Raw genomic sequence first — 22,357 nt, 5'->3', positions numbered from 1 at the left:
TGTTTTTTTTTCCTAGAAATTGGGAAAATTCTGTGAAAGCTCACATGAAGCTTGTTTGTGGCGAGACATTTCAACAGATATCTTCCTTATTGATTTGTGCCCCAACGAAGAATGACCAGATGGCCTTTCCTGCTCCAGCCAATATCCTTTTCAGTTTAAAATCCTTACCTTGTATGCCTGCTCCCAGAAGACAGCCCACCTCTTTTCCCCCAGACCAGCTCTGGTGTCCTGTCCATGTATTGTTTTTAACAGTAAGTTTCCAGTACATTACCCTATCTCTTCCTGGTGCTGGTATGACTTTCAAATTCTCTTCCTCCTGTTCTTCCCTCAGCCTGCAGATCATCCTGGCCTCTCTTCTTCCAGTATCTCCCATATAAGAATAGAAAATCAGACTTTTTCTTGAAAGGTCCATATACCCAACAACTTGTCTGCAACAATATCCATAGGGAACGCTACACAGGGAGAGCATAAAAAAGGATTACGAGACCTCTGGCTGGCACACTCTCCCGGATTCCTGCAACAAAGGATTAGTGCCTTCCCGAGCTGACAAAAGCATGCAGGTCAACATGGTTAAAATCAGCTGATGAAACTCAGCTCCATCAACTTTTCTAATTGCTTCTATTTTAGTGTCTGAAATGTTCTGTTGGCACTGAGAGCCGCAATTTGATTACACACTCTATGGAAAAAAGTACTTTCTCTTGCATTACTTGTTTTTAATCTGCTGCCTGTAACCTCATTAAATGCTCTCTAACTATGGCATTGTAAGAAACACAGAATAATAATTTTCTATCCCCTTTCACCATAGTATTCAGAGATACTTATCATAGTCTTGTCTTTTCAAACCTGGGCAATTTTTGCCTATTTAATTTCTGGAAGATATGCAACAGCTTTCATAACTGTTCTTGTCCTTGTCTGTGCCTTTTTTAAATTCCTATTGTACCCTTCTGTGCTGGAATTATCTGGAGTGCATATGGGCATTAAACTGAAGGCATTCCTTACGTTCATACCATCACATAAATGAGCTTTACTGGATAAAGTGAGATCTTAAAATGCAGTGGTATGTTAATAGAAGAGTAACTCTCCCAGCTAAAAAAGACTCTCAGAATTGTCTTTATCATAATTTCCTGGTTGATATACAGTATTCCCAAATCTACTGTGATCAGAACTGACTCCCACATACCAGAGTTATTCAAATTCCCATCTAAACATTCCGGAATAATTTTCTGGAATAATTCTGAAGACAGGAATAAGCAAATAATCAGTCTCTTTGTTGGGAAATATTCACCAGGCTTAAAGCCAGCTGTGGCAAGGGCAAAAATCCCTGACATTTTAGGATAGGTTAGACTTTCCTTAGCTTTAACTTTAGCCACATAAAAGCCAAGCACATTCGGTACTGAAATGTCAGAATCAAACTCCCCTGCCAACATTTTGAATTAATTGAAATTCCATCTTCTCCCAGTAACACATTCCGCAGAAAAATATTGCAACCAATTCTAGTTAATGGTCTTCTGTAAAAAATAGCAGAGCAGAATGAGTCATGTTCTCAGTTGGGGATATAGAAAAGATGAAGAAGGAATGAAAAAATGGGCAACATGAGCAGCATATGTAAGGCTGATGATGTACAGCATGCCAGCTTCCTTTGTTCTTGCGTTGGTAGCAATGAGCTAGCTCGGTATTTCATTGTAATGTCACCCGTTTTCAAACTGTGTTCTCCAGGACTGAAATCTGGTTCTGCTCTCCTGTTCTACAGAACCGAGAACTGAACAATCACTGGAGGAAATTAGCCATTATAGTATCACCCGAAACAGACATTTTCTTTCCAACTATGTTAAATTTCTTAAGCAGCTATGTCTCAAAACTCCAAAAGTTCAGTCAAAAGCAAAGGCTTTAGTAAGGTTTTTACATGGCAATGTCTATGAAAACCAAAGCTTACACATCAAGGGATATACACAATGTGTATTTAAGAATCTCATATTTCGTTATAACATATTTTACTAGTTCAGTGTTTAACAATACACTCGGATTTGTGGTGTAAGGTGAGGTTTCAGAGCTAGGAGACAAAAGAGGTTCTTTTCCACAAATATCTTCATTGACTTTTGGACTGTTTCTATTGAATTGGGGTTTGGTACATTTTAATTCTACTATCCATAGGTAAGCTGTCAACAGAAAAAAGAAAATTTCAATGATTCATCATGACTTTTAATGACTTTTGCATGATTTATTGATGTAAATATACTGCAAATAACTGGTTGGACATTAAAGGGCAAATGAAATGTTCTTTCTTTAACAGACAATTTGGAAATGAACAGTATAAATAGAACATAGTCATCACCACTTTATTTTATGTCATTCCAATCTACTGTCAACTTCTTTTCATATATAAATTTACCTTTTTTGTAATCTTGAATACCTAGAAATCTTGCATAATGAAACATGTTATTTACACTGTGTGTGACTCACAAATAAATACAAATAAAAAGTATACAAAATGATTAAAATGTATCATTACATGAAAAGCAAGGAAGATACAGTAGATGTTCTGATTAACTATAAATGCTTACATATTTGTACATATATTTCTAATCTGAAATTGCTAGATGATATATCTGATGATTTTGATCAGGAATACTGGTTCTTATGCCTGCACTACTGGAGAGGAAGCAATATTTCCAGACATAATGAGCCACTTAAGAAACATTTATGAAACTGCATAGGATGAAATGTAGTCATTTTAGAAAACAAAAATAAAATATTTGACATTGTAAAATATAAGCAATTTAATTCATGCCATATAGATACATTGTATATTAAACCAATACTGTAAGATGGCATTGTAAATAAACGGTAACAGAGCTATAACATTTTAAAAATAAGCAATTCACATGGCATTTGTATCATAAAATAGCAGATGTACAATATTATTTACATTGCAAACCAAAGAGATAGTAACCCCATGAAACCGCAGCAAACAAATTGTTCAAAACATTGATCACAGACCTGATTCATAAAATATGTAGGAATGTATGGAAAAAATAAGTCCTTACATATCTGAAATGCTGCATTAGATACTGGGTGTGCGACTCCCATCTACGACCACCCAATGAGGTATGGCCACAGTCCCACCACCCTTGCTCACAACGTTTGCAGAAGGCCTGGCCAAAGCACACTTTGCACGAGGCCCCCGTGTCCTTTACGTCACTGGTTCACCCGAGCACACACAGGACCGTGGCCTAAACGGCCCATGTAACTAAGCTTTAAATCCAAACACAGGTCAGGGGAAAGTGCTGTCGTCTTCCTACATGGAATGCGTTACACATCCACGTGCCCGACTATGATTCTGTTTACAGACTGTTACCCATCAAATATAACACTTGCAGAATCAGACCACTGATGGTTTTGTACAGCAAGGAGTGTGGGATATGGTTTCAACGCTCTTTGCAGACTTGTAGCCCAAACAAAGACTCCTATTAGCCATAATAGGAGTCATAGGGTTTTGCTTTTGCAAGGATTATCAGGAGGTAGGAAGTCTGCAATTGTTCAGAACACCGTGTTTCTGGCATGGCAGTACTGACCAAGGTTTTGACTGTGCTGTAATAATTGCTTTGTCAAGGCTTAGAACTGCCACAGATCAGTCCTGATTCACAGTAACATTCAAAGTTCCTACCAGAAAACCTCGCTGGAAAGCGAACCCTACTTGCCAAGTCCCAACAGGGTATTTGGGTATTGACCATTTCAGCAATGAATCTTTTAACAATGGTTATTAAAAAGGACAGTCACCTCCTGCCCTGTGGCAGTACTCTAGCTAGTCAGTATAAAATTTACCTATGGAAACTCAGATGTGACTCCTATGAGATGGATGATCAGTGTTGACCACTGTATTTGAATGGTGTTAGCTCCACATGTGGCAATGGCAAAGGAGGAGTTTTAAGAGAACATGAAGTTAACAAATGAGCTCTATCTCACAATCCCCCTCACTTTTTTTTTTCTTCTTTTCTTATTGTTCCAGATAGTTTTTGTGAAACAACAGAGTAGATGGTACCAATCACGTACTCCTGCCAACATCTGAAATTCCAAATCCTGCAATTTCCGTGGTTTTCCTTAGTATTTGCCAGACTGAAATGCATGACTGTGTGTCTGCACTAGCTGACCAACGTGTCAACATGTGTTGTGACTACACACATCAACTAACTCTACAGCGTGAGGTGAGTCCAGTGGACTTGCAAAGTTGGTCTGCTCCTAGGAGTAAACCCAACAGGTCCATACAAAACTCTCCTCACTTGAGATACAGAATTGTTCTGCACATGCTTAGTGCGGCCCAAGATCTCCAGACATCAGGCAGCCCAATCAGAGCTATGGACATTGTTGAAGAGATGTCAAAAATTTCCAAACAGACAGAAAAAGGTATCACAAAAGTGATGACGCAGCTACTCTTTCATGTGGTAGCATGGGAAAGCAAGTTTGCAACATACTACCAGATGCAGTCTCGACATACGAGATCTCAAATAATGCAAAAACACAGACTTAAACTAATTTTTTTTTTTTTTTTGTTATTTCAAAGGATGAGAGAATAATAATAAATACAGTCTGGATGGTATCTTGAGCACCTGGCAGTGAAACTGAACTGGTACTTTTCTTACCATCTCTTTGCAGTGCTTAGGAAACCAAGCTCCGTCAATGAAACCCAGTGAATTAGCTACATTTGTGACAACGTAACTTTTTTGATTTGAAGCTCTATTGACTTCAAACAAGAGTATGTGGGGGAAGAAACAAGTATTTTATGAGCAACTGTTATGTGTATCAGCAAAGTTTAACAAAGAAAAAAACCCTAACTTCCCTATTATACCATTATTTTTTAACTAAGTACATACATTTCTTGTGTGTAAAATTTCTGGATTTGTCTTAATATTCTGTCTTCTTTGATCACCTTTTCAGTGACTTAGTTCTGAAATATGTAAGAGAGGTATCCTGGTCACAATTAGGAACAAAATGTTCTTCCGTTGGGTTTCTCTGGGGAAAGAATTTTTCTGGATATTGTGTTATTAATACAACAAAAATTAATTAACGTGAGCTACCTACCAAAGGACTAGGTCAAATAAGGTGAGAACTGGCTTGAAGGAAACCTGTATGATTTTTTTTTTTTTTGAATCCAGATAATTTCTCCATTACAGTAAACTTCCAGATAAAATGGGAAGCAGAAATTAGAACAATCTTTGATGAAGGCCAGTGTCCATGGCAAAGGCTTCATCAAATCTGTCTGTTGTAATGACTCCAGAAACTGAGAAACTGAGTAAGCAATGCAAGATATTCAGAACTTACTCGGCTGAACTTCTAAGGTTTTTTGTTGTTTTGCTGATCACTAATAACTCATAAATGATATTTTGGCTTTATTTATCTTTATGAATCAGGTACTGCGTAAAGGTCATGCACTAAAATAGCTCATTACTTTTCCCTTTCAAATGCATTAATGGGGAGCCAGAGTAGGATGGAGCCCACCACAAGCTAACTAGAAGCATGAGAAAAGAGTGTTTGTTGAATAGAAATGTTACTATTAGTATTTAGACAACTGTTAGTATTTAGACAAGGCAAAACTTCTTTGCTTGGTCCTGTGAAGAACAATAAAACCTGTATTTTGATTATAAACATTTATATGAATACTAGCCTAAAACTAGAGGCATTGAAATAGAAGATGTATAGTATATTGTATATTGCTTTTCTTATAGAGTGTACCTTATGTTTCTAATATGGTGACAAACAAGTGACATTTTTTAGGACAAACTAAAAGGACCTCATTGTAACAAACACCGTTATAGCAGGTCACACCATGAAAGCAAGATGTGAAATCACAACACAGTGCAGGCATGCCATTAAAAAGTAATTTGGAGTACTCTTAGAAGGCTGTTTTACCCTTCTCCTATCTGTTAATAACATGCCTGCAGGAGTTTTGTAAAGTTTCTTCTTCTTGTTTGAGGCCTTCAGCGGCTTTGGAAAAAGGAAGGGTAAAAAAGGCAAACTGCCCTCAGTTACACTTTGCAAGATTCATATCAGCAAAGCCTACTCAAAAGGATGCAGAAAGAGAAAATTAAGAAGTATCAATAGAAACTGAACAGAACTAGGCCGTTTAACAAACAATTTGTTTCTTCTAAAGAAGGCCCAGGCTATTGGCACTGTTTGTATTTGCTAGAAAAAAGCAGCGGCTTATCAGGAGGAGATTCAGGAAAGGCGTTCACTGATCTCTTTAGCCTGCAAGGTTTACAGATAGCATCTGCTTCTCCATTTCCCAGCAACACATGGAGAAAGACCCCTTGCTGTATGGAGGCCTGTGTAAACAGTAACTCACAAAACAGTGATTTTAAAACAAGAAGAATAAACTCTAGATTTTTTTTTTTTTCAGAAGCTCATAGGGTCACAGCTATCAAGATATACATTCTGTTATAGGAAGAGCAGTACAAATGTTAAAGCTTTTAAGACCGTATGTAGTTCACTGCACACACAATTTTCCCATGGCCTACACATATGGCACATCAATTTATTACATAGACTCATGTTCCTGTAGAGGGATTAATGCGGAATTCTGCTGTGTTATACTGGTGCTGCGGCCTTGAATAACTCTTGCTCAATGACACCACACAGGCCTGGTTAGTACATATATTATGCACTTCAACTGCTTGCAGTCAAAGACATAAATGACAGAACCAAATTTTACTGTTTGTTTTCAAGTAGATAAGTCTTTGGTTAGTAATAAAATCAGTTGGTTTGGGGAAGCAATCGTAACTGAAATAGTAATTTTCAACCAGAGGTACTTACTGTAACTTCCAGACCACTAAGACTGCCAAATGAATCCCAATTAAAAAACTGAAATGCAGCATGTGATAGTTTATATGGACTCTGCTTCTGTTGGCAGGTGGATTCTTTTGCTGAACAGCTAGAAGTAACCAGACTCAATTTTGCAATTACTCCTTTAGTCTCAGTGTGGGAAGATCTTGGCTTATATGCTTTGCTGAGCTTTTCTGTCCATGCTAGCTCACAGTAAAACTCTAACCTGCCACATCCCTTCCCAGTAGATTGCAGGCTGATGTTTTAAAATAATGTTCAGATTTACATAGTACTGAAATTAATCTCTTAACCATTGAGTTGACAGAAATGTCTAGGGACACCACCTTACCTCCTCTGCACATTACTAAAATGCAAATACTGTCATTAATTAGATTATTCTTGTAACTGTAAGAAATTTTATACAAACTGCTTCAGTTCACAAACATCACACTGCTCTAAACCCTGGTAGAGCTCTAGTATTACTTAATGACATCTAATGTTATTTTAATGCTAAGCATCCTTTGTTGATAGTGCAAGGTAGTAATCCTGTTACTTAGTGCAGAATGCTTGTACAATTGAAGTCCAAGTCTCTTCAGAGAAGCTTTGTAGGACACACTAAAGCAGTATTACTGAATTATACAAAAAGCATTTGCACCCAGGGGAGACTGGTCCATTTCCACAGGAGTGCAGGCTTCGAGGTGGTCAATCTTTGCATTTTAGGAGTACCAAATATTTTTATCCAGCTTGCAAAACAGAGAAATTTGAAACAAGACAAACAGCAGTTCTCACCATTCATCAAACTGCACCGTACTGACCTGCTCCTTCCCTTTGTTCTGCTCTCAGTAAATGACTGACCACTGATATGTGGCTCATAACTCTTACTAAAAATTCCCACTGCTAAAACTGAGCATCATGAACTCAGGCCAACATCCATCTTCCTACAACAATCCAAGCTTTTTACTCATACCCACATCTCACCTTCACATATGTCTGGCCCTGTTATCAGACCTGTTTGTGACCATCTTAGACAGGAATTAGCCCTCAGATTTTACTTTGGCAACTCTGAAACGAAAGGGAAAAGTTGAAAGATACAACTCTAAGGCATCAGAGATTAATCATCCTCTAGAGTTACCTGCAGAGGAAATGAAGATGAGCCTGAATAAATTGCCAGTTAAATCACCAATTTCAGAATTGCAGCAGGCTCCTGGAAGAAAGGTTTAAACAAGTATCATGAGTATGAGATTTTTCCATGCACGGTTTCATGAACTTCATGGGTTTTCCATTAGATGGGAAAGTCAGGATTACGGTGACAGACAACTGGAAAATTCTTATCAGTTATTCTAGGCAAGATATTGCATGCAAAGTTCAATTTGTTCTCAAAGGCTTTGGGAAGAGACTGAACTATGACTTGATGGGCTCAGGCTGTGAAGTTCATGCCAATAACACTAGCTTGTTTTGCAAAAGTTTCTCCTAATCACGAATTTATCCCAATGAAACAAATATAAACCACCAGAAGATTTTCAGTAGCATTCAGTTCCTTCTCTCAACTTGGCCATAGGGGCAGAGCGAAGTGGCAAAGAGAATAAGGGGATTATTTGTGGCTGTGAAACATTGTCTGGACTCTCCAGGACAGCGGTCTGAAACAGCTTAACATTTGTGTGTTGCACCAGTGGATTGCACAACCAGACTACACACAGCCTCTTCAAAACACTATGGAATCCTGCAAAGAGGAACTGCAGAATTTTAGTGAACCGGGAAAGGTGAAAATCAAATCAAGAAGGGATGTAAAGTCAGTCCTAGAGTGGACCCCACTATACTCAGAAAAAAACAGTATTAGTTCTCTTTTAATACTTGGCTGAAAAATTCCTGTGTTATTAATCTCTGGGCTCTAATATAACTGAGTTTTAACTAAAGGGATGATGATGACTACGCCTCTCACCAAAGCAAGGATGGATGCCAAAGATGCATGATTTGGTTCAGAGCAATCTCAAGAGTAAGGTGATAATATATCCATAATATCTCAAGATAGCAGTGTCCACATATTTTTTAATTTTTATTCCTATTTTTCTACATATTTAACCAGTCATATTATGTTCTATAAAATGCAAAGTATGCCATGAAATGTGTGCATAATGTGTAGGATATGCAAGGCAGATAACTGCTGGTGCTGCTTATTTATCTTGACTTTTCTATTTCACAACTGAACCTGAACACTGCACAAATAATGGTACACAGTGAATGCCAGATAAATGGTATTCATGTTAATTAAATCCCAAAATCAAGATTACCCTTGACCTCTCTTACAATGATGACCAAAGGCTTCTGCAAGAACAGAATTTGCAAAAAGGACTGTAGCTTGTATCTAGAAGACAATGAGCATAAATATTTTACAAATATTTTTCACAGTGATTTCATTCTCTGACATAAGTTATCATTTATACCCTACACTCGTCAATACCTCAGTTCTGAAATGCAGAGATTTTATAAAAGGTGTGCAGAAAAGACACATACTACAGAAAGAATTTCTAAAGTGGTGAAGATTATTCCTGAGCTGTACATAGGTCTGCTTCTGAATCTAAAAGTAAAAAGAATTATTTAAGTCATAGTACAAACTGCACACAGCTACTGCCAGCCTTGTCTTCAGCTGAGACCCAGCCTGTACCTTGTAGAACTTTTTACCTTGACCAGACAGGCTGAAGGTCCCTATCTGCAGTAGATGCTGCTCCTTCAAGTTCATATGCACTATGGTAGAATTTCTCTGCTATGAAAAACAAATAATTGAAGAAGAATGAAGAATAAAGAAGTGGTTTGGGTTTTTTTTAAGTCCAAGCAGGTAGTGATACAAATTTGCAAAATCACAGCGTAAAAGAGAATTCTTTAAAATGCAAATGTTTGATGTAATGAAAAATAATTATCCATTTTTTATTAAAGATATGCTGAGGTTTGGACAGTTACTTTCACTGTTGCTCTCTTATTAGATTTGGGCTTTGGGAGTTTAGTTTTTATTTTTCAGTTGAATAAGTTTAGTGATAAATTCTCTCTCACATGTCCCCCCTCCCCCCACCCCAAAGAAGATAAAAATGTTAAGCCAAAGACTCTTCTTCTCTTCTTTTGGAATATTAAAATAACGGCTTTAACATAATGACTTGCACTGCCTAACTTGAGGCATGTGACTTTGAAAGGACTGTGGCCAAACTGATTCAGCTGATAAAGCAGCAACCACAAGGTGGATCTGGAAGGTGAATAAAACAGAAGCAGGACTAAACCCTGTCATTCTTCCAGGTGGTGATTCAGGTTTTTTTTAATGTATTTTTATGGGTAACTTGGCTTGAGTTGAGCATTCTTTTGTTGCTTTTTCTCCAGATATTATGATATTTTGATATACTTTCACCTCTGTTGCTGAATTCATCCTTCTCTGGCAAGCGCATAATGTCTATTTTTAGCTCCATGAGCTACTAATCCAGTTTCTCTGACAACTGCAATTTGTTGGAAGAAAAGACTAGTGTTACATTGTCCCACAGCTATGAGCCTGTTTGATAAATTAGCTTCTTAGCTGACCTTTAAAGCAAGTGAGAATAATGTGCCTGCAATTCCATGGGGTTTGGATTTCATTATCACAGCAGTGTGTATGAGCCGGGATGGCCCTGCTGCACAACTTTGTCTCTCTGTTTTGTTTTCCTGGTAATTATAGAAACTCTTTACTGTACATGGAAAATCTGCAAGTTTTCTCAGCTCTTGAAGACAATACCATTTCTAATTCCTTTTCTCTGGAGAGAGTGACAGTTCACAGTGTGGAGGGCTGCATACTATTGCTTCTTCACAAGAAGAACTTTCCCACGGCTGCCCTAACCAGGACTGTGTGGAAATGGCCACAGATGTCTAAGGATCAGAATGGTAAGAGCAAACAGAAGAGAGAAGTATGAGAGCAGAACAGCAGAGTGGCAGCCCTGGTCCTTCCTACTTGACTCTGGTTCCCAGTCTGACCCAAGACCCTGTCGGAGAATCTGGGGACTCCAAGTGAGTAATAGCGCAAGTACAATTTAGGACAGGTCAGACAGAAGCTTTAGTGACTCTGATAGTAGTGAGAGCACATTTGGCCAGTATCTCCCCTCTGCTCCCCTGTTCTTTCCCAAGTGACTGCAGAGACCAACCCGTATACCATTTCAGAAAAAAGAAAGAGGTGAGGAAAAATGATCATTTCAATGTTAACAAAACCAGGTATCCACCTCTGGGAGGGAGGGATTCCCTAAGTAGGAGGGTGCTAACCGCCACTATTCTAAGAAGGAATCAGGCAGTAAAGAACACAACAACATGGAGAAATGGCTCTTCATGGAGCCTACATGAGTGGCACAACAAGTATTATCTTAACTCAGAAGCAGGGAGTTAGAAACAATCACAGACTGTCAGCTTTTAGTCAAAAGGAACGTTCTCTTAGTAAGGATACGCCTCTTTGCCAGACCTCTCAAATCTTAAATATTAATAATTTTACCACCACAACCCTTTGAATCTCTGGTTGCAGCCTGGCCCCTGCCCCTGATGTGTTTATCTCCATGTATACTTGTTGTTCTATCCTATTACATCCTCCCATTCTTATCAGCAGTGGAATTCATCTCACCTACAGCTAACCTGAACTAGTCCTCCACCTCCACGCTGTAGTCACTGGGGAGAGAGGCAGTGATTTATCTCATCCTAAACACTTTAACCAGGAATGATCATTCTTTGAGATGCCAGGATGTCCGCACTGACTGTAGAGGGAGCTGACTTCACTAGTTCAGACCAGTCACAATTTGTAAATACCTAAATTTTGGTTAGCCGAATTTCACTCTTACAGCAACTGCCAAACCCCTTGGTGCTCTAGAGCATAATGGGTCCCAGTGCAAGTCGGGCAGAGTGAGACATAAGGATAATAAGCAATATTCCAGCATCAAAGACACTGATGGGTGCAACTTAGTGAACCGCTAATTTTGTAGCAAGGCAATATAAATGCCATGTATTGGGATGGGAATTTTGTCTAGACTGGGTTTTAGACTTCAGTAGAAGGCACAACGCTGACATGTTAGGAAGCACATTTAAAGCCTCACTTTAGGGTGCAGTGTATCTCTTAAGACACTCTAAACCGAGTTAAATCTAGGCCTTTCCTCACATGATCCGCTTGGCATTTTTGCAGAAGGTTTTTGGTGAAATGCTGCTCTCTTTGAAATGAACTATAAACAACTGTTGGTTGAACGTGCTCTTGAAAACTCCATGTATAGGACTGTTTCTGAAGGAATGGTGTGAACCGTAGGTTCTGTCATAGACTTTGTATCTTGTTATGATACAACAGTTTTCCAAGCTTTCTTTCAGTTTAGGCATTTCTAAACAGTATTTACTTACAAAGCAGAAGATCTTCTAGTTTTTTAAAGTGTTAACGTTTAAGTACTGTATCCCTACATACTTTTTAAAAGGCATTCTCACTGTCACCTCCAAATTTCTACCAGTTGTCAAAGTACCCCACTTCTAATGTTTCACATCTAGTTTTGCATTCAGTATCAAAAGTCATAGAGGAATTCTGAGTTCTACCTCCAGAAAAGTCAAATGATATAGGGACATTCTTCTTTGCATTTTGCATTTTGAATTTTTAGACTTTCTTTTTTCCCCTAAAATTTTTCCCTGCAACTAGAGATTCAACTCTTACTTAAAATACAGAACAACCTTCCCTTCTCCAAAAGTAGTGCATTTCTCATGCAATTCCACTAAAACTTTAAGGATGATGGACTCTAAAACTCATCCTAATGCCTTGAGAGTTCATGACATTATGTACAGCACTTTCTTGCATTTTGCATCAATACCCAGAACACTTCCTGGGTCATCCAACTTCCAAATACATGAAAGCTGAGAATCAGCAGCACATCTATGCACAGCAGCTCTCTCCCACACACAAACTTTACTTTCTTCAGATGCTTTCTCTCTGTTGGCTTCTTACCTATACACTTTGCAGGACCTGTGAGAAGTTTCCGGAGAGGAATGCACAATTAAATACTGGCAAGCATGTGGGATTTGACTTAGAGATGTAATGAGAAAGTAAATCTTAGACTCAGCTTGACGCTTCCTCAGTAGATGAGCTAAATTGGATGGAGTTGGCTGTGTAGTACATTATAAAGGTGGGTAATGAGCTCAGCCCCACTAAAGACCAGAGCATTCATATGCTCACAGCAATACATCTGGGAGCATCACCTTGAAAAAAGGTATAAAAAACCGCATACATTAGAAACAATTCCATATTTCATCATCCAGCACAGGTTAGCACTGGGAAAATGCACCTTTGCTGCTGGTTGGATATTTAGAATTTGCTTTCATACATTATTCTAAACAACATTTCAAAGGAACAAAAAGGATATGGATTTTCAAGCCACATTTCAAAACCTTATTTAGGCATTCAGAACCTCAGGATCATTCAGCAAAGTTAGGTTTAACCTTCAGAAAGAGGTTGTGTTTAAACAGAGAAAATGAGATTGAGGAGTCTGTCCCTTATGTGACTGAAAATTTTACCTTCTCCTTAGTAAATGCAAATAACCTGAACCAGGCAGCTGTGCTTTATGTGTACAATTTCAGAATTATTTTAACAAATCAGAAATGCCATAGAATCTTTTAAAATAAATATGCATGTCCACATCTCTTTTCTCTTTTCCATATGATCTGTTCTCCCAAGCAATGGCTACTTTTTAAAAAAAAAAACCCTCTCCTTGATAGTTATTTATTCCTAACCATGTTCTCCCACAATAAGCTCAGAAACTCTGATATTGATTTAACAGTATGTTCCAGTCTCATTAGGGAAGGAAAAAAAATAATACCTTAGAGGTATACTGGTAATAAACAAATGCCAAAATGGATTAAACAGCATTCCTCCTCTCTGGGTATTAATCAGTTTTAGCATCTATTTACTGTTGTGTATAAAGCAGAAGTTATACATTTTATACATACCTGCTCATATTGCTCATATTTATCATTCCTGGGTATATCATATATATATTACTGGCACCATTTTTCAAGGATGGGAGGCCAGTCTTACTCAGTGGACAGTCTTTAAAATAATCTGTTTGCAACGAAAACTCTTTGCTAATCCTGGTCTACAGTTCTGATTTTGCTTGTCCTTATCTAAGTAAGTAGCAACAAATATTTTTAGAAAAATATCAAAAAGACAACACCTCACAAAATCACATGATTCCACTACATACTCTTCTCCCCTGGGGAAGAGGATGGAAGGACAAACAATACATGACAGGGTGTTATTCTGTCATTTTATGTTCTGCTAAAAGGCTGTTTGTTAACGTGATAGGTGTTGTACAAGAATCTACACAGAATATATTAGCATGGCTTTACTTATTGCTTCAAGAGTTGTCATTAGACAGTATTGCTAGGGAATAATTATCTAGAAAACAAGTAGCTTAATGTGAAACTTTCTGCTAACGGAAAGTTAATTTTGGGCCTACAAATCACAAAAGTGCAATAAATGTATGTTAATGATAACGTGGCAACTATCTCTCTGCTCTTTATAATTTATATATTATATTACCATTCTTACTACAGGATAACTTACAAGGTTTATGTGGGCATTCTGGCATATAGTTCAGGTGAAGATGGCACAGAGGTTTTGCATAATTGGGCTAGGAGCAAAAAACTCAAAAGCTTTTCTAAATCACAGTCCTAATGGCATCCAGGAGCTGTGATTGGCAATGCTGATATCATATGTAAAGGGTTCAGACATCAGAAGGAAGAGATTTCCAGAACTGCAGTAGTCCCAGTTCTTGACAGTCACCATGGCTACTGTATCAAACCTTTATTTATCCTGGAATATGCTTATCTATCCTTCTGCCACATAGTTTGATTCAATTTATTTTGGCCAATGCAAAACTCTGAAAAGCAGCACAAACTAGAAGATTTAAGACACAGCACTTGGGCTAGAAAGAGCTTAATTCAGTGGGATTAATCTCACTTATCTTGGCCATCTTAAAGAACAGATGTCTAGTCTAAGTCTGCCACCTGTGGTCACTGAGAAAGGTAAGCACATTCAGGGATTTAGGTAGCCTCATGCTGTGTCTAGAGTAGAGGGGACAAGTGCCTGAAGCACTTACCTGTCCCCCAGTCTTCAGAGGAAACTTGATTCTCACAATGCTAAAGCTGAAGTGGTCCAGAGCGCTGAATGCAGAAGCGAGCATTGTTGTAGTCGAGGCAGCCAACGTGTCCCTCTTGATGCCCTTTCACTGCTAGCCATAAAGCATGGAAGACATTTGATTCTCTGAAATTCTGTGTCTTTTAGTCTGAAAGAAAACATGTTCAGCCTCACTCTGCCTTTGGAAACTAAAATCCCAGGAGCAAACAGCCGGTTTAACATCTGCCTCCATTGATACTTTTGTTAAGGCTGCCAGCAACGTTGCCACTTTGCATCACTTAATGTATTGGCGTCTCTAATGTGAACCCCAGCCCACGGGGAAGGAGACACTGAGATGCTTCGTGCTGCTTTTCAGAGGCCATTTGTTGCTATAGTGACACAGTGATACTAACCTGGACAGCAGATAACTGGAGGTCAGCCTTTCTAAGCCACAGGAACAAGTAAGCATCTGCAGAGGTGAATGATCCGTCACCTATGATTGAATTGCTACATTCCCCAGTTTTACTGGTTTGCTTGCTTTCATGCATGATTAATAGCCAAGCCACAAAAGATCAATCATGTATATGAGGTTAAACAGTTTACAGATTTTTGTTGTAAGGCTGCTCATGCATTGCAAATTAATAACATTGTTAAGGAGTAACTCCTAGCGGCAGGGATAAATTTAGTGCTTGGGAAAGTTAAAAAAATGCCAAGGACTTTTAAGGTATTGACTTCTCCACCCAAATCCACCAGTGACAACTTGCACTGTGGTCTTCTCCTTCTCTAAGGATGTGAGTGCCTGCCATGTCACTGTAGCAGTTTTGTCTTTGCTGCAAAGAAGAGTAAGAGCAGCCCTTCAATCTAAATTATTCCTTAGATATAAGCAGCCATGTCAACAACAGATGTTAATAAGAACAATAACAGGAATTACTCACTATCTATATCACAAAGAGGGTGCTAACATAAGGAAAGTGAAGGTCATTTCAAGAGCACATGCCTGGCCAAGAGCAGGAAACAGCATGAAGAAGATGGAATTATGAACTGTAGCAGGAGCCCATCAAGTCCTGCCTGTCGAGTCTCGTGCACACTCAGCATCTTCAATTCATCCACAGTCTCTACTGTCACTGGCACGCTCAGTCCCAGTAAAGTGCTATGAATAATGTATTAACTTGAAGGAAGGGAACCAACTGTTACTGAGTTTGACAAGCTTTTTCATGCTTCTTGTTTTGCTGCTAATTTAAGCATGTTGCTATTTCCAATATTTCACATGTATAATTTTGCAAAAGATCACCAGAACTCAAAAATGAAGCCAGAAGCTCTGAGACTGCATTAGGACAGGTAATTAGCATCTGAAGAATCTGAAAGCTGTCCAGCAGTTGCACTTGCCCCAACAACTGATGCAGCTTTCATACTCATTTGCAATTCAACACAGCAGTTTTGGGTGGTATTTTTTTTCCTTCATTTTTAATCGTCTGGGAGAAGGATCTATTCAGAGGAAGAAATATATAATGTGAAATCAGTTAGCAGAGTTTAAGCCTCAGTGCAGTGCTATGATACTTCTAAATGCATGCAACATGCCATGGTTCTGCCCTGCTTGATTTATACAGAAAAAAATGGAAGAGGGATGTTAATGGAAAACAGAAAAAAGGTGGTTATACATCTGATACCTCTGCTGAGCTTAGTAGGGAACACTGTAAGCACAGGAGGAGATAGCATTGTAAAATGGCATATGCACACACACGAACCTCAGTAGGACCTGCTAATGACTCAGCTGCAAGCATTTCTTCTTCAGAATAGGCAATTCCCATAGAAGATTTCCAAGGTTTTAAAAGCTTTGGTTTTCTGTTTGCAGAGGCATGTTTCCAGGCTCCAAAATGCCTTTCAAAACAGACTCAGATCTGAAACTGGATGTGGGAATGAGCAGTGAAGCCAAAAACACAACCACAGCTAATGACTATTGGCTCTTTGGAATTAAAAAAGAAATATTCTGCGGGATCCTGCAAGAAAACCACAGTTTGAGAGTCCTGGCTGAGCAGCAATTCTTCCATGCAGTGGCTTTTGTCTTTGAATGGCAGATATTACCAGAGTGATGTAGAACAAAATTTATCCACCACTCTACCATCACTATTTCGTTCTTACTCTAAGTTCCTGAACTCTATGCACTGCATCACAGAAGAGACTGTGTGACGGGGAGCTTCAAGCAGATGGAAAAATCTGACACAAGATCTGTAAAAAGTGCTCTGAGGGAATGACTGCTGCCTCTGTTTACTTAGGCTTCATGATTTTGTACAAGAAGTTGGCCACTGGGTCTGCCTCTGTGGTCAGTCCATGGTCTCTGGTCTCTCTGAGCCTGGAGCAGAGGGAAACTGCACAGAACAAGTTTGCAGCAAAGAGACTGATGACCCCAGCTAGGGTCCTCACATCATCCTTCCTTTGCCCTGTACAGGCAATATACAGTAGATCACCTCTCTGTTTTCAGAGAGGAATGGTTTTGTACAGGAACTCAAGACAGCAGATGTTGCTACTTGCAGCTATGTGAAGAAACACAGGCATGTAAATTCTTAATTAGGGGAACAAAAGATCATCTGTTTTATAGGAAGAAAAATATTAGAAGAAAATTCCAACTATAGTACGTGATTTCTGCATCCATTTCAGCACCTCTAACCTCTCCACTTCATCATCCCAAGGTGTAAAAGCTCTGAGAACCTTTTTATTTATGAAGACAATGCCAGGCAAATGAGAAAGTTTTCCCTGTCACTAAAAGGAAGTCTTGTTGAAGAAATGTTGAGTCTGACTACCATCTAATTGACTTCACAGCATCAACCTTGATAATAAATTTCATTTCACTTCATAAAGGTGTCCAACAAAATAAACTTGCAACCTACTATTAAAGGCAGAAGATACAACTACTAAGTTAAAGAGTGCTGAGAATTTGTTTTACACTTTTCTCACACTAAGATAGAAAAATGTCCCTAGAGAGCCCACACATTTTTATTAACTTCCTTTGTCATAACACAGAAACAAATAACACAATACTTAGCATCAGTGCTGAAGTTCTGGACACATTACCTTTACACAAGCTTATAAAAAGCAGGGACTGTATATTCTTATACAGTAAATCTACTCTAATTTGGGGAGCTAGATGATTTATTTGCAAACACTGTCATTGTCTCCACGGTGATGCTGACACCAATTTTCAGTTTTTGCACTGATCTCTGCAATTATGAATTTCCTTATAGAATAAACAGTCACTTGAGAGGATGAGGATGGCGATACAAAACTCTTGAGATTGCTTCTCCAATTTGCTAGTAGAATTAGCATTTATCCATCACTTCTCATGAAAATGTTTCTATAGATCTACCACAGAATTAACCTAGACATTTCCTATTGGCAACTGTGAGAGACAGGTTATTGAGCTACAAGCTTTTGGTCTGAACGTCCATGTTTGTTCTCTTCACAGAGGACTACGGGTCGTGAGAAAAGAAAAAGCATTTGGCCAAAGAGATTGGTACTCTGACATCAGCACCCACTGAACAGTGAGGATGTGCCAGTGAGTCAGAATGAAATCTCAATCTATCAATAGTTATTTGAAAAAATTTCACTCTAGGGAACTAGGTAATGACATCAAAACCACAGCTTTATTAGCTAGGAAGTGGTGTTCCTCTTCCAGTGGTGAAACATGAACTTTGTTCCATTTATGATTCTTGCATGTCTTACTGGTGTTCCCAGGAAAAAAAATGCATGCTACATCCTGTTTATGTGCTAACCAATAGCTATAGGCTAAAACTTGTCATCTTATGCAGAAAATTCTCAGACTTCTAGTTTAGATGGAAATTCTGCAACCTCAAGCTCAAACAGTTTCTGTTAAGTCATTTTTTCAGATAGGGAGTAGAGCTGCAGATGCTGTTTATCAAGGTAGATAAAAGATTAACTCCTCCAATCTCAAGGATGCTCTAATATCAATAGAAATCTTTAACGTCCTCTAAAAATCTAACGTTCCTCTAGAAAGCAAGGGAATGTCCATTTATGTAAGTTTCTGGGCTAATTCCTGTATGTTAGGAAAAAGTTCTTGACCAAAAGGACTGTTAATCACCAAAACAGGCTGCCCAGGGAAGTGGCTGAGTCACCATTCCCGGAGGGATTTAAAAGATGTGTAGATGTGGTGCTTAGGAACATGGTTTAGTGGTTGGACTTGGCAGTGCTAGGTTAACAGTTGGACTTGATGATCTTAAAGGTCTTTTCCAACCAAAACAATTCTATGATTCTATGATTCTATGATTCTATGATTCTATCTACCCTCTTCAGGCAAGAAAAAAACCACACCTGCATAATAAGTTCAGATGTCCTCTACATGCTGAAGTCTGTAAATGTTCAAGATAGTGCTTTTTCATCCAGGAAGGCTTCATGGAAAGGAAGCTTGAAACATGTTCAGCACAAGCTAGCAGTGCCACACTAAGTTGTTCCCACTCAAACATGGGCTACTGGTCAAAGAGGAGAAATACAGCACTGTCATTCCCTCCACTGAAAGATCTAACTGGATAATTTGGACATGTGGTGAAAGTTATTTACTTATTTTTCAAAAGGTGCCTCAAGTTATGACTACAAAATCCATAAGTAAACTCTAATTTCTGGTCTGGATTATAGAAATGCAGAGCTTCTCACACCTCCTAGTGCTGTTGAGAGTCTGATCTTTGATTTCAGTGAGCTTTGATCAGTCCCACCTAAAGCTAAGCCACTTCGGAATCACTGCACAAGTGTTAACTAACAACCTGCAAGATCTAACATCAGCCCACTTCAGTACAACCCTAAAGGAAGCACATCTGCAGAGGAAAATTGACTGCTATTATTTTTGAAAAGGAAAACCTGAGAAATAAACAATGCCTGAAAATATGCCTATTAGGGGACAGATCCACATCTTGTTTCAACCGGATTCATTGAAGACAATAAAGCTATATTAATTTTCAACAGCAAAGAATTGACCGTTTTTAAAAAAAATGGACATGGACTCATCTAAATCTTGAACTGCCGTTTGCACTAAACCTGGGAAAGTATTGCCTTCCCCTTTTCAGTCTTTTTTTGGTCTACATTAGATAGAGCAGGGGACCTTTCAACCAATCCAGCAATAGAGGAAATTTTCAGATGAGCATCATTAATAAGAGATAGGAATTTCAATAATTCAACTAGAGTAGGAGCACAAGTCCTATTGCAAAAAGGTGGAAAACCATTATCCAGAGACCTTCCAGTGTCTGCTGGAATTCCTCAGAGTAAGTTTTCACAAGATAAAATTTTTCTTAAAAGTCCAGAGCTTCTACCAAAAATCAGTTTGGTTGATAATTCGGTTGGAAACAAGCCACACTGAACAGAACTTTTATGTGCGTCAACATATTGATCTTCTACACTTTGTTTGCTTTGTCCTGGAAAGACTGGACATACAGCACTGTAGGACAAATACTGAACATTATTTTATATAAGCAAGACAATGCTCATCTAAAGCTTTAGCATAAACATCAGGTAAAGAGATTTACCAAAGTGTTTTTTACTGTAAAATATTGATATTTTTGTTGCCAAAAAAGTCAAAAAATGACTTTTTCCCACTTGTATAACAACAAGGTTTGATAGGTAGAACATATGAAATATACAGTAGCTTCTTCTGAAAAGCTATCTAAGCTCACTCAGCTTACAGTATGTGGAATGTAATTATCCAGAAAGTGAAATATGTATAAAAATAGGTAAAATTCCTACAATATTTGTATTGAATTATAATTCCTCCTGCCAGGAAGGTTACAACAGGTCTACAGTATATGTATGAAATGTTTGTTCATAAAGTTAAAAAACATCATTACCTTACTGAAGAACACATTAAATGTAGGAATGCATAATCAGAACTGACTCTCAATTCTGCTTAGCTGGTGCAAATCTACAGAGAACCATCATCCTTTCTGCACAAAACAAAACCAACCTCTAATTTGAGAGTTGGGAGTGTTTTTGTTTGGTTTGGTTTTGTTTGTCATAGAGGGGCCAGACTGAAGTTTATGAAAGAAATTCCTCTGGAAGTGGAAGTATGTTGTTTAATTTTTTTTTTCCCTATCTCCACTTTTTTTACTGACAGCAGTCACCCACCTTTTAAAATGATTATTGCCTGACATTACATGGAGCTTTTACTGCTTGTTCAGAACAAGACAGTGAAATAGAAAGAGCCTCCAACTCCCCTGTCATGACCCAGTTCTGGGCTTGTGCTTTTTTGACGAGTCTTTGATCTGCAGCAGGCCTCATAGGCTAGTCTCCCGGAGGAACATGGTGCCAATGTTGTAAGAAACCTTTCTCACTCTGGCAGATGTGATGGAGGGTTTTGGCGGCTTCTGACCACTTCTGACCTCGAGGAAGTAACAGATCCCAGGAATTTCCTTTGGAAAGTTTTCTGGAAGCTCTTCACGGGAACGTGGGATAAAAATAAAATTTTCTTCCTTTTTCAAAAGCCTAGGAAAAAAAAACAAAACAGAGGGATATAAAAAACTGTAAAACACAGTCCAGAAACATATTTTTGGAAGAGATTTATCCTATGTGGTCCCAAATAAAAAATGAATTAAAATTATTATGTAACATCTACAAAAATCCTAAGCTAGGATCCTTAGCTGATATATATTAACTTAGCATCATCAACTTCAAGGAGCTCTGTTGACTATGATCAACGGAGGAGACAGCCCAAATAAACACGTTCTCTGAAAATCAGTGTCAGCATTCAGAAAGTCATGTACCAGAACGGGAACCAAACTCAAAATTATTATTATCTGTAATGTATCATTTGGCTCACTTAAAACACTCCAGTCTGGCCAGTTGTGCAGAAATGAACATTTCTAGAGTGATGACTACCACCAGATCTCCTCCTGGAAAGTAGGTATGAAGGTGACAGTGCTTGGGAGCTCTCACAGGTAGAAGCAGGGTGGTCAGTTTGTGCCCTTCTCATACTCAGTAGTATTGTATTTCATAAATTAAGTTCAAATACAGCAAATTCAGATTCAACAAAAAGCAAAATAAAATCTAACTTTGTTTGTCAAATGTACCCATGGGTTTGATCCGGGCCACCTGGTTGGAGTCAAAAAGGGATCCGGGTTCACAGGAGCCATGAAGCCGTCCTCCAGGCATGCCCACACAAGTGGTACAAGATCACAGAGGTGACTGTACTGCCTTTTGCCATTTTTCATCTTCCTCTATAGTGGAGAAATCTCTGTCTGGCTACATCTGAAAGTTTAGCACCTCTTTATCAAGTATCTCTCCTGAAATTAATTGGACTTGTAAAATAAAGAAAACAACTCTACACATTTTCTTTTTGTTTCCAGTAAATAAAGTTAGGGGTACTCAGTCCCTTGCAGCATTGAAAAGACCAGTTTTGAGATAACGGTAAATTCTGAGCACAGT

General features: G+C 38.5%; 1 protein-coding gene across 1 annotated transcript in view; it reads right to left on the bottom strand.

Annotated features, from left to right (window-relative positions):
* Positions 1-2,193: 2,193 nt before the first annotated feature.
* GUCY1A2 (guanylate cyclase 1 soluble subunit alpha 2) overlaps positions 2,194-22,357 on the bottom strand; it is a 180,433-nt gene continuing 160,269 nt past the window's right edge. Inside the window, exon 8 of the mRNA XM_054820216.1 lies at positions 2,194-21,418. Within this exon, the coding sequence (XP_054676191.1) occupies positions 21,211-21,418 (208 nt within the window). The 3' untranslated portion in view covers positions 2,194-21,210. The remainder of the gene's footprint in view (positions 21,419-22,357) is intronic.

Source organism: Grus americana, chromosome 1 (genome assembly GCF_028858705.1).
Source record: "Grus americana isolate bGruAme1 chromosome 1, bGruAme1.mat, whole genome shotgun sequence".
Taxonomy (NCBI): domain Eukaryota; kingdom Metazoa; phylum Chordata; class Aves; order Gruiformes; family Gruidae; genus Grus; species Grus americana.
Note: the sequence above shows the minus strand (reverse complement) of the source record. Positions and strands in the feature narration are given on the sequence as shown.